General features: G+C 46.8%; 2 protein-coding genes across 4 annotated transcripts; one reads left to right on the plus strand and one right to left on the minus strand.

Annotated features, from left to right (window-relative positions):
* Positions 1 to 1,672: 1,672 nt before the first annotated feature.
* Hspa1a (heat shock protein family A (Hsp70) member 1A) lies at positions 1,673 to 4,174 on the minus strand. Its single transcript, XM_076858918.1, has one exon. It carries the CDS (start codon positions 3,966 to 3,968, stop codon positions 2,043 to 2,045), a length of 1,926 nt encoding a protein of 641 aa, XP_076715033.1. The 5' UTR covers positions 3,969 to 4,174; the 3' UTR covers positions 1,673 to 2,042.
* A 329-nt stretch (positions 4,175 to 4,503) lies between these two features.
* Positions 4,504 to 11,434, plus strand: Hspa1l (heat shock protein family A (Hsp70) member 1 like). Of its 3 annotated transcripts, none has more exons than XM_076857757.1 (2): positions 4,504 to 4,576; positions 9,074 to 11,434. In XM_076857757.1, exon 2 carries the CDS (start codon positions 9,087 to 9,089, stop codon positions 11,010 to 11,012), a length of 1,926 nt encoding a protein of 641 aa, XP_076713872.1. In that variant the 5' UTR covers positions 4,504 to 4,576; positions 9,074 to 9,086; the 3' UTR covers positions 11,013 to 11,434. The 3 variants fall into 3 exon arrangements, with proteins under 3 accessions (XP_076713872.1, XP_076713870.1, XP_076713871.1); XM_076857755.1 differs by lacking the exon at positions 4,504 to 4,576 and adding an exon at positions 5,374 to 5,449; XM_076857756.1 differs by lacking the exon at positions 4,504 to 4,576 and adding an exon at positions 6,476 to 6,605.
* The last annotated feature ends 655 nt before the right edge of the window (positions 11,435 to 12,089 follow it).

Raw genomic sequence — 12,089 nt, forward strand, 5'->3', positions numbered from 1 at the left:
AAACTAGCCTCCATAACTTAGGGAGGCCAAAAATAACTTAGTGAGACCCTGTCTCCAGAAAAAAAAAAAAAAAATACTGGTGATGTGGCTCAATGGTTAAAAGCACCCCCGAGTTCAATACCCCCGACACACCAAAAAAAAAAAAGTAATGCAAATCTTGCTAATCTGTTCAATTCCAAGCTGCCAGTTTGAGGATGATGATGATGAGATTCTCAAGATTAAAGGAGGTTAAGGACACCTAACTGCTACAGCAGGAAGAATCCTAAGGGAAGAGAATCAGGAGGATGAGGAAAGCCCACTATCAACTTGATTTTTCCCAGCTCTACGCTGTGCAGCATTTAAAAATATATATATTTTTAGTTGTAGATGGACAAAATATCTTTATCTTTACGTGAAGCTGACACTCAAACTAGGCAAGTGCTCTATTACTGAGCTACAAAGCCTCCTGTGCACCATTTTTCTTCATCTCTTTCGTCATAATTAAATCTATTTTACGCTGCTATTGCTCAAGACTACTGATTGTGATGAGCTAAGGTTGTGGCTCAGTGGTAGAGTGCTTACCTAGCATGTGTGAGGCACTGGGTTTGATCCCAGGCACCAGATTTAAAAAAACAAAGAAAAAAAAAAAAAAAAAGACTACTGATTATTAAATCTGGGGTAAAACCATCACCAAAAAGGAATATTATGCAAGGAGATCCAGGAAGGTGGGGGGGAAATTTTAGTTCTAAAACCATCACCTATTACTCTCTGATCATGGCCTAGATTCAGCTGAAGTGACTAGCTCCACATACTAAACTGTGAAAAAATAACTTTAAAATACCTAACCTAGAACTTTAGGGCTGTGGCTTGGCGGTAGAGCTCTCATCTAGCATATGAGAGGCCCTGGATTTGATCCTCAGCACCACATAAAATAAATAAACAAAACAAGGGTATTGTGTTCAACTCCAGCTAAAAAATAAATATTAAAAAAAAAAAAAAAAAAAAAAAAACCAACTAATGTAGACAGTGGTGGTAGGAAGACGAGAGGGTGAACACAAAGGATCTAGGTATGGTGTATATTATCTCTCTCCTCCATAATCCAAATTGGTTAATTTGGATCTAGGGTGATCATGGCTGAAAATGTTGTTTGTCTATTTGCATTTCTGTGCAAAATGATGTTAGAACTTTGAAGCGAGGCCATTTATACAAAATAGTTCAGGAGGAAGCTACCAATGCTAACAATCTACAGAAATGGTGCTTGGTTATCCAGTTGGGATTTCAGAGCCAGAGTTGAACTTGCAACTCATTGTGATGTTTGTCCACAGCTGTCACCTGCATCAAAGTCTGCATAGCAGGTAAGACAGCAATGAAATGTGAAGCAAGCTTCAGATTTAGAATAACCACAGATGAGCCCCTTTGGACAGTGCCTTTCTCCATTTCCAGTTATTAACCCATACCAACCTTTCATCCCACAAAACCCTATTTACCCCTAAAATAAATCCCAGTTGCATGGAAATGAGTACCTGACAATTTTTTTTTTTTTCTCCCCATACATAAATTCTAACAAAAGTGTCCAGAATCATGACTCCTATGTGTCCCTCTCCTTCAGTACTGCTGTCCTGGTCTTCACATATCTATAGAATTCACACATACGAAGAATGCATTTTTTCCTCCACAAATACAAACAGACAAGCACAGTTCTAAATATTTTATTTTTCATCCTTTAGTTATAAAAAAAAAATTTCCCTGATCTTGTAGCGTTGCAAAGCAAAAACTGTAACACAGGGTGGCAGTGTTGATATGAAGACAAGAAAAAAGAGGAAAAACACCCTCACAGTGTTAACTTACATTAAACCTAGAAAACACATGGCTTACACCACAAAAATATAATGACATTCAGCTATAGTTACCTTCCAGATACAACAGTCACTTTAGAAAAAAGTCAGCAGGAGAAAACTGAAGTTGGATAATAACAAAGGGCAAACAGCAAAGTCCTGGAGTCCCAACAGTGGGTCTCAATCACATGAAAATCATGGAGGAAGGGAGGGAGGAAGGAAAGACCTCTAATCCACCTCCTCGATGGTGGGGCCCGATCCAGAGCCCCCTTTGGGGGCCTGAGCTCCAAAGCCTCCAGCCCCGGGGCCACCCGCACCCTGGTACAGTCCACTGATGATGGGGTTACACACCTGCTCCAGCTCCTTCCTCTTGTGCTCAAACTCATCCTTCTCGGCCAGGGTGTTGGCGTCCAGCCAGGAAAGGACCTCCTGGCACTTGTCCAGCACCTTCTTCTTGTCGGCCTCGCTGATCTTGCCCTTGAGCCCCTCGTCCTCCACCGCGCTCTTCATGTTGAAGGCATAGGACTCCAGGGCGTTCTTGGCAGACACCCTCTCGCGCTGCACCTCGTCCTCGGCCTTGTACTTCTCTGCCTCCTGCACCATGCGCTCAATCTCCTCCTTGCTCAGGCGGCCCTTGTCATTGGTGATGGTGATCTTGTTGGCCTTGCCCGTGCTCTTGTCGGTGGCCGTGACGTTCAGGATGCCGTTGGCGTCGATGTCAAAGGTCACCTCGATCTGGGGCACGCCCCTGGGGGCAGGGGGGATGCCGCTCAGCTCGAAGCGCCCCAGCAGGTTGTTGTCTCGCGTCATGGCCCGCTCGCCCTCATACACCTGGATCAGCACCCCGGGCTGGTTGTCCGAGTACGTGGTGAAGATCTGCGTCTGCTTGGTGGGGATGGTGGAGTTGCGCTTGATCAGGGCGGTCATCACGCCCCCGGCCGTCTCCAGCCCCAGCGACAGGGGCGCCACGTCCAGCAGCAGCAGGTCCTGCACGTTCTCTGACTTGTCCCCCATCAGGATGGCGGCCTGCACCGCCGCCCCGTAGGCCACCGCCTCATCAGGGTTGATGCTCTTGTTGAGGTCGCGACCGTTGAAGAAGTCCTGCAGCAGCTTCTGCACCTTGGGGATGCGGGTGGAGCCGCCCACCAGCACCAGGTCGTGGATCTGCGCCTTGTCCAGCTTGGCGTCGCGCAGGGCCTTCTCCACGGGCTCCAGGGTGCCACGGAACAGGTCGGAGCACAGCTCCTCGAACCTCGCCCTGGTGATGGACGTGTAGAAGTCGATGCCCTCGAACAGGGAGTCGATCTCCAGGCTGGCCTGCGTGCTGGACGACAGGGTCCTCTTGGCCCTCTCGCAGGCGGTGCGCAGCCGCCTCACAGCTCGCTTGTTCTGGCTGATGTCCTTCTTGTGTTTCCTCTTGAACTCCTCCACGAAGTGGTTCACCAGCCGGTTGTCGAAGTCCTCCCCGCCCAGGTGCGTGTCGCCGGCAGTGGCCTTCACCTCGAAGATGCCGTCGTCGATCGTCAGGATGGACACGTCGAAGGTGCCCCCGCCCAGGTCAAAGATGAGCACGTTGCGCTCCCCCTTGCCGGTGCGGTCCAGGCCGTACGCGATGGCGGCCGCCGTGGGCTCGTTGATGATCCTCAGCACGTTGAGCCCGGCGATCACGCCCGCGTCCTTGGTGGCCTGGCGCTGCGAGTCGTTGAAGTAGGCCGGCACGGTGATCACCGCGTTGGTCACCGGGTAGCCCAGGTACGCCTCGGCGATCTCCTTCATCTTGGTCAGCACCATGGAAGAGATCTCCTCCGGGTAGAACGCTTTGCTCTCGCCCTTGTAGCTCACCTGCACCTTGGGCTTGTCGCCGTCGTTGATCACCTGGAAGGGCCAGTGCTTCATGTCCGACTGCACCACCGGGTCGCCGAACTTGCGGCCGATCAGCCGCTTCGCGTCGAACACCGTGTTCTGCGGGTTCAGCGCCACCTGGTTCTTGGCCGCATCGCCGATGAGCCGCTCGGTGTCCGTGAAGGCCACGTAGCTGGGGGTGGTGCGGTTGCCCTGGTCGTTGGCGATGATCTCCACCTTGCCGTGCTGGAACACCCCCACGCAAGAGTACGTGGTGCCCAGGTCGATGCCGATCGCCGTGGCTTTGGCCATGTCGGTGCCCCGCTCTCTGGGATCTAAGCTGAGCTTCTGGCTGCGGTGGGGGGACGCGACCCGCGAAGAAAAGCTCGGTTCAGGAGGAAAGTGGAAAGCTGACCGCTCCGGTGTGAGCTCACGGAAAGCCGAAAAGCCGCCTATACCAGCTGCTGCTGAGGCTCGCCGTTCCTCAGCCTGCCGCCCGCTGGGGCTTTATACGTCGCCATGGAGCCCCGCCTGCTCCCTCCTGGGCCAATTGCCGTGCCGGATGAGGCTGTCGGGACCGGAATGTTCCAGGGGTTTCTCCTGGCGTTCTGCCCCTGTCCTCCCAGGACCAATCAGAGGCGAAGGTGCCGCCCCTCCCCAGAACTCTCCAGACGCTTCTGGGGTTCACTGGAGGGGATAGGGAGCCCGAGGGGAGGGCGAGTGCGAAGGGAGGAGGGAGTTTGTTGTCGCCTCGGTTTCCATGGCTTTGCTGGTGGCCAACCCCTTAGTGTGAAATGACTGCAAGGACCAGCTTTAGGCTTGGGTTACGACCAGTTGTGAGTGGCTGGTGGGAATCAGACGAGTTCTGGGTGTTTAAGGAAGGAATAAAGCCTGTCAGCGGGACACAGAAATTCGCAGAGGTTTAAGGGGCGGCGGGGGGGGGGGGCGGGGGGGGCGGGGGTGTAATGGTGGACCGAAAGGACTGATTGGGCCAGATCGCCTATGCTGCCTGAGGAATGTTTGTCCTCCCGGGTCCTTGTTCCCATCTTGGGTTTAAAATGGAAAGGAAATGCTGTAATAGAGATTTTACCTTTAAAAAAAAAACACATTTATTTTTTAGTTATAGGTGGACACAGTATCTGTCTTATTTTATGTGGTGCTGAGGTTCCAACCCGGTACCTCACGCATGGTAGGCGAGCCCTCTACCTCTGAGCCACAACCCAGCCCCCCCCCACCCAAGCTTTTACTTTTTACATAATTTTTTAACTACATGAATTAAATATCCTCGAGTTGGTCGGGAAGCTTTACGTTTTGAAAAGAAAAGCAATTGTGTAAACAAGCAGTGTTAGAATTAAGGTCCCCATCAGTTGGATCAGCTGTGCCTTCGTATTGCCCGCAGCTGCCCTCCTTTGAGGGGGAAGATCAGCTTTAGGCTTGTCGTGGTAGAACTGTTGACTAATTGTATGGACTTCTTGGCTGTCTCAATCTGAAGAGTTTAGGCGGTGGAGATGAGTTGTTGGTGGGGACTTGTATGTTGACACAGCCAGGTTTGGAGGGCGTGTCTGATGACGCTGCCCTTTCCAGCAGCGTTACAATGGCGATGCTGCCTCTGACCTCATGGGCTTGTTTAGGAATCTGGGTAACTGCACCGAGCTGGCTCAAAGTTACAGGGCAGGGCGGGGTGGGGGGTGGGGGGACGCCGGCTGATCAAGTTGCATATTAAGGGAGCTCCCACTTGGAGGGACTCCACATCCGGACATTTCCAAACTGGAGCGTAGGCGGCGAGACAGCAGGTGATCCTGGAGGGCTCTGGTTGGATTGTGGTAGGGATGTGTAAGGCCAGTGGATCCTTGTTTGACAAAAGTGTTGGAAAGTCAGTTGGTTTAAGTAAGACTGAGGCGTGGGGGCGTTTTCAGACAAGGGAAAGAGGATCTCTTCAGGAACGCTAGAGTAACGGATTGGCGAGAGCTGGTAGAAAAAGGTTTGGATGTACTCTAGAAGAGTGGGGCGGGGTGGAGGGTGGCAGAGATGGAAGTAAGACTCTAAGCCCTTTCTGGTTATGCTATTGGCTCCAGAAAACGGGTTATATTTCGAGAGAAGGATAAAGAAACTGCCTGGAGCTCCCTCGCTTCTCTGAGAAATCTTATAAAGGCTTTATTGGGTTCCAAGCAGCCACCTTCAGGGTGTCCCAAATCACTCTCCATGAATTTCTAATAGAGCAAGGAAAGTAGTAAATTCCAAGAATGGTGGTTAATGTGCTGAGTCCAGCACATTAATTAATAGGAGAACAGGAGACAGGTGTGATACCAATAAAATGATCTCAGACACAGGAAAAAGACAATTGAATCAGATCCTGTGAAAAAACTGAGAATATACACCCACTTCCCTCTCAGCTCTTTTGAGTAGCTTCTCAGCTACTTTTTTCCTACCATGTCCAATAAGCTCTTTTATCTTGAAAACAAGACATCAATATATTTGTATATCTACTTTCATAACTGTTATTTACAATAATTGAAAGGTGTAAGCAATGCAAGTATCCATGTATGTAGCAACACATGGGTAAATAAAAGATGGTATATACACCTAATAGATATTATTCAGCCTTAGAAAAGAAGGAAATTTTGAAATGTAGCACACAACAGATGAAGATGACCTGCAAAATTAAACAAGCCAAACCACTAAAGGATAAATGCTGTATAATTCCACTTAGGAAGTATTAAAAATAGTCAAAATTCAGACAGAAGAATAGGGATTGTTAGAAGGGGGTGGGGTGGGGTCTGGTGTGGAAAGGAAGCTGTTTAATGAGTGTAGAGTTTCAGTTTTGCAAGATTATAGAGTTCTGAAGATTGGTTGGACACCACTGCGATTACACTTACTAGTGAACACATGCCTGTAATCCCAGTGGCTGGGCTCTGGAGGCTAGGCAGGGCAAAGCCAGCCTCAGCAAAGGTGAGGCACTAAGTAACTCAGTGAGAACCCTGTTTCTAAATAAAATACAAAATAGGGCTGGGGATGTGGCTCAGTGGTTGTATGCCCTTGAATTCAATCCCTCAGTACAAAAAAAAAAAAAAAAAAAAAAAAAAAAAAAAACCTTATTAGTGAATGCTACCCTTAAAAATTGTGAAGACAAGCCAGGCACAGTGGCACACATCTGTAATCCCAGCAGATAGGGAGGCTGAGGAAGGAGGATCTCGAGTTCAAAGCCAGCCTCAGCAACTTAGCAATGCCCTAAGCAGCTCAGCAAAACCCTGTCTCTAAATAAAATATTAAAAAAGGCTGGGAATGTGGCTCAGTGGTTAAGTGCCCCGGGTTCAATCCCTGGTACTAGGAAAAAAAAAAGATGCTATGTTTTATGTATATTTTACCCCCCAAATTAAAAAATACACCACTCTGCCTCAGAAACTTCCACCTCCACACTCTCTCACCACTATGACCACTGCCACCTGCTTCTGTGTCCTCTGCCACTTCTGTACAACCTGGGCCCTCATTTGGAGAAGAAATCATATACCCATGGTTGAGGGAAGCAGGGCAGACCCCTCTCCAGCCTTCAGCAACAGTGAGGGCCACCTTCAGGTATGGGGGTTACATGAACCAGCCTGGCCTCACTGCCTACTGGTGACTCAGTAGGGTTTCATGGCTGTCCTCATGTAGCAGCCCAAGAACTGGGATCATCATCATCTTTTTTTTTTTTTTTTTTTTGGTACTGAGGATTGAATTCAGGGGTACTCCACCACCGAGCTACATCCGCAGCCCTGGTTTGCATTTTATTTAGAGACAAGGTCTCACTGGGTTGAGGTTGCTGAGGCTGGCTTTGAACTTTCAATCTGATTTGAACTCCTGCCTCAGCCTCCTGAGCCACTGGGATTACAGGCATGTGCCACAATGCCCAGCCCTCCAAGAACCGGGGTCTTATGGACAGCTTCCCCAGAATTACCTGATAGGACTCTAAATTATCTTAACAAAAACCTGAGGCATAGGGCTGGGGTTGTGGCTCAGTGGTAGAGTGCTTGCCTAGCATGTGTGAGGCACTGAGTTTGATTCTCCGCACCAATATATTGTGTCCATCTACAACTAAAAATACTTAAAAAAAAAAAAAAAACTGAAGCATAAACTGTATAATTTAGTGTCAACACAACTGGATAGGCAGGACTGGAATCCTACAATGAACCAGTTTTGAAATTGCCTGAAGCAGAATGTGGTTCATTTAGGGATGTTAGAAGCAAGAATTGAGAAGACTGTTTCTCAGGTGATGGATCCAAAATTAAACTGTATCTTCAGGCCACAGATAGAAGGAACAATTCATGGGTTCCCCATGGTTCAGAAAAAGAAGCTGTGCCAGCATCCCATTCAGAACCTGAAAGTGAGGATCATGGCAGGATGATTCCTAAGAATATGCCTGACACCTTTTGAAAGCTACATTTAATTGATGATGATAAAATGGATTCCTGTTAACATAGGATATAGCTTCAAAATGAATGTAGGCCAAGATCATCACTGATTTCAAGATTGCAACCTTGTCTCATGGACAGTGTTCAGATTGAATAGGGAGCAAATTTGGCAGTAGGAAGGTGGTTAACTGTGCATGTCCCCTGTGTTGTTTTGCCAGTTGACTAGTTTTTTATTGTTTTGTTTTGGTACTGGGGATTAAACCTATAGACATTTAACCACTGACTCATATCCCTAGTCCTTTTTATTTTATATTTTTGGGTACCAGGGATTGAACTCAGGTACACTCAGCCACTGAGCCACATCTCCAGCTCTATTTTATATTTTAGTTAGAGACAGGGTCTCACTGAATTACTTAGTGCCTTGCTTTTGCTTTGAACTCTTGATCTTCCTGCCTCAGCCTCCAGAGCTGAGCTGTGGGGATTACAGGCATGCACCACAACACCCGACTCCTTTTTTATTTTTTTGAGACAGGGTCTCACGAAATTACTGAAGCTGGTCTTGAACTTGTAGTCCTCCTGTCTCAGCTGGACTAGAGATGTGTGCCACCATGCCCAGCAGTTTCTAATTGGTTTTTCTTTCTTTTTTAAAAATATTTTTTCTTAATTGTAGATGGACATAATACATTTATTTATTTATTTATTTATTTATTTATATGGTACCAGGGATTGAACCCAGTGCCTCACACATGCTAGGGGCAAGCACTCTACCACTGAGCCACAAACCTGGCCCTTTAGTTGGTTTTCTTTCCCCTGTAAGAAGTGACAAAACATGAAACCCTAGAAATGTGTGTTATGAAGAAAAACATTTTGCAGGCTGTGTCTAGGGCTTCTACCTGTATTTCAAGGGCTCATGAGTCTTGGCTAGGTTTATTCTCATAATTGTGTTTTTTTAGAAAACTGAATGATAATTTGTTACTCTAAATAAATAAATAGAACTCTGCCAAAACAGTATCTCATTCTCTTCCACAGGCCTCGGAAACCCATGGCTGCTGCTAAGGGAACAGCCATAGGCATTGACTTGGGTACCACCTATTCTTGTGTAGGGGTGTTCCAGCATGGCAAGGTGGAGATCATTGCCAATGACCAGGGCAACCGCACCACCCCCAGCTATGTGGCCTTCACAGATACAGAACGGCTTATTGGGGATGCAGCCAAAAACCAGGTAGCCATGAATCCTCAGAACACTGTCTTTGATGCCAAACGTCTGATTGGCAGGAAATTTAATGATCCTGTTGTGCAGTCAGATATGAAACTTTGGCCTTTTCAAGTGATCAATGAAGGAGGCAAGCCCAAGGTGCTGGTGTCCTATAAAGGGGAGAAAAAAGCTTTCTACCCTGAAGAAATTTCTTCAATGGTATTGACTAAGATGAAGGAAACTGCAGAGGCTTTTTTAGGCCACCTGATCACCAATGCTGTGATCACTGTACCGGCCTATTTCAATGACTCTCAACGCCAGGCCACCAAGGATGCAGGTGTGATTGCAGGACTCAATGTGCTAAGAATCATCAATGAACCCACAGCCGCTGCCATTGCATATGGCTTAGATAAGGCAGGTCAGGGAGAGCGACATGTACTCATCTTTGATTTGGGTGGAGGCACATTTGATGTGTCTATCCTGACCATAGATGATGGGATTTTTGAAGTAAAGGCTACAGCTGGGGACACCCACCTAGGTGGAGAGGACTTCGACAACAGGCTTGTGAACCACTTTGTAGAGGAGTTCAAAAGGAAACACAAGAAAGACATCAGCCAGAACAAGCGAGCAGTGAGGCGTTTGCGTACCGCCTGTGAGCGAGCCAAGAGGACCCTATCATCCAGCACCCAAGCCAATCTGGAAATTGATTCACTTTATGAAGGCATTGACTTCTACACATCTATCACCAGAGCCCGGTTTGAAGAGCTGTGTGCAGACCTGTTTAGGGGTACCCTGGAACCTGTGGAAAAAGCTCTTCGAGATGCCAAGATGGATAAGGCTAAAATCCATGACATTGTTTTAGTAGGGGGCTCCACTCGCATCCCTAAGGTGCAGAAACTGCTTCAGGACTATTTTAATGGACGTGATCTCAACAAGAGCATCAATCCTGATGAGGCAGTAGCCTATGGGGCTGCAGTACAGGCAGCCATTTTGATGGGTGACAAATCTGAAAAGGTACAGGATCTGCTTTTGTTGGACGTGGCCCCTCTGTCTCTAGGGTTAGAGACAGCTGGGGGTGTGATGACTGTGCTGATTAAGCGTAATTCCACCATCCCCACTAAGCAGACACAGATCTTCACCACATATTCAGATAACCAACCTGGGGTGCTGATCCAGGTATATGAGGGTGAACGGGCTATGACACGTGACAACAACCTACTGGGGCGCTTTGACCTGACTGGAATACCTCCTGCACCCAGGGGAGTTCCTCAGATTGAGGTGACCTTTGACATTGATGCCAATGGAATTCTTAATGTCACAGCCATGGACAAGAGCACAGGCAAGGCCAATAAGATCACTATCACCAATGACAAGGGCCGCCTGAGCAAGGAGGAGATAGAGCGCATGGTTTTGGATGCAGAGAAATATAAAGCTGAAGATGAGATGCAGAGGGAGAAAATTGCTGCCAAAAATGCTCTAGAATCCTATGCTTTTAACATGAAGAGTGCTGTGAGTGATGAAGGTTTGAAGGACAAGATTAGTGAATCTGATAAAAAGAAAATTTTGAGTAAATGCAATGAAGTCCTTTCCTGGTTGGAGGCCAATCAACTCGCTGAGAAAGATGAGTATGATCATAAGAGAAAGGAATTGGAGCAGGTGTGTAACCCCATCATCACAAAGCTCTACCAGGGAGGATGCACTGGGCCTACCTGTGGAACAGGATATACACCTGGAAGGCCTGCCACTGGCCCTACCATTGAAGAAGTAGATTAATCTTTTCTGGAACGGGAGGGCTCTAGGGTGCCTATAGGTGAATTTTATTCTCTTCATTTTCAAACACCAATTATGATTCTTGACTGGAACTGAACCTAAGTTAACATTACTTTGGGATTCTAATGGAGGTGTCTCATTCATCATCTTTTCATACTCCATCTTGTCTGTAACCCTGAAATGGACTATTAGGAAAACTTGGCCCCTCTTTGAACCATTTGATGGATTTGATTATCTGTTATTTATTTCCAGCCACCCCAGCTTTCTCCTTCCTGTGTGGATGATTGTCAGTAAATTTGTTCCTAAAGGAAATTACTTCTGGTATCTTTAGGCTATGAGTGTAACTTGAAAAGTAAAGAACAGGAGAGTTCATAGAGAACATATGTTCTCTGATTGTGAGCTCACTGTGAACGATTAAACTGGTAAGGGCAAAGTATTTGGATTTTCATGAGCTCATTGTTTCAAACAAAAAATATTTTTCAATCCTCTGGTACCTTTAGCCTAAATGAAGCAGTTGTTTACTATGGTTACTTCTCATAACTAGTTACACGCAGGTTTAGGATTCAGCTGGGGGTGAGGGTACAAACCCTGTTGATGTCCCCATTTATTATAGATGGGGTCCAGGAGATCCAGTATTTGTGGCTGGGCTCAACTCACAGAATCCATTATTTCCTTTACATGCAGAAACGATTTCAACAAACTCCTGACAAACTTACATTTATGCAAGATGAGAAATGGAAAATTTATAGTCTTATTCCATGAAAAAATATTAACAGCTATCATATTACGTATTTAATTGCATTCGTGTCTGGAAGTGAAACATTACAGTGGGTTATTGTCACCCTGGAGCCACAGTCTGTTTAATTCTAATCATTTATAGAACAGTCCTTGGCAAAAGTATGTAAATTGGAGACTGAGGCTAGGGGTGTAAGCCAGTGTAGAGCACAAGCTTAGCACACCTATGGCCCTGGATTCAATCCCCAGCACCTAAAACAAACAAAAAGAACAAAAGAATAAAAAAAAAATTAAAAAAAAAACAAAAACCAGTAAGGCTAGGAGAAATCTATTTACTGGGAACTT

Source organism: Callospermophilus lateralis, chromosome 6 (genome assembly GCF_048772815.1).
Source record: "Callospermophilus lateralis isolate mCalLat2 chromosome 6, mCalLat2.hap1, whole genome shotgun sequence".
NCBI classification, from domain to species: Eukaryota; Metazoa; Chordata; class Mammalia; order Rodentia; family Sciuridae; genus Callospermophilus; species Callospermophilus lateralis.

What these genes read in the sequence shown, in the direction of transcription:
- Hspa1l (XM_076857757.1), top strand. Translation starts at nt 9,087, where the DNA reads ATGGCTGCTGCTAAGGGAACAGCCATAGGCATTGACTTGGGTACCACC.
- Hspa1a (XM_076858918.1), bottom strand. Translation starts at nt 3,968, where the DNA reads ATGGCCAAAGCCACGGCGATCGGCATCGACCTGGGCACCACGTACTCT.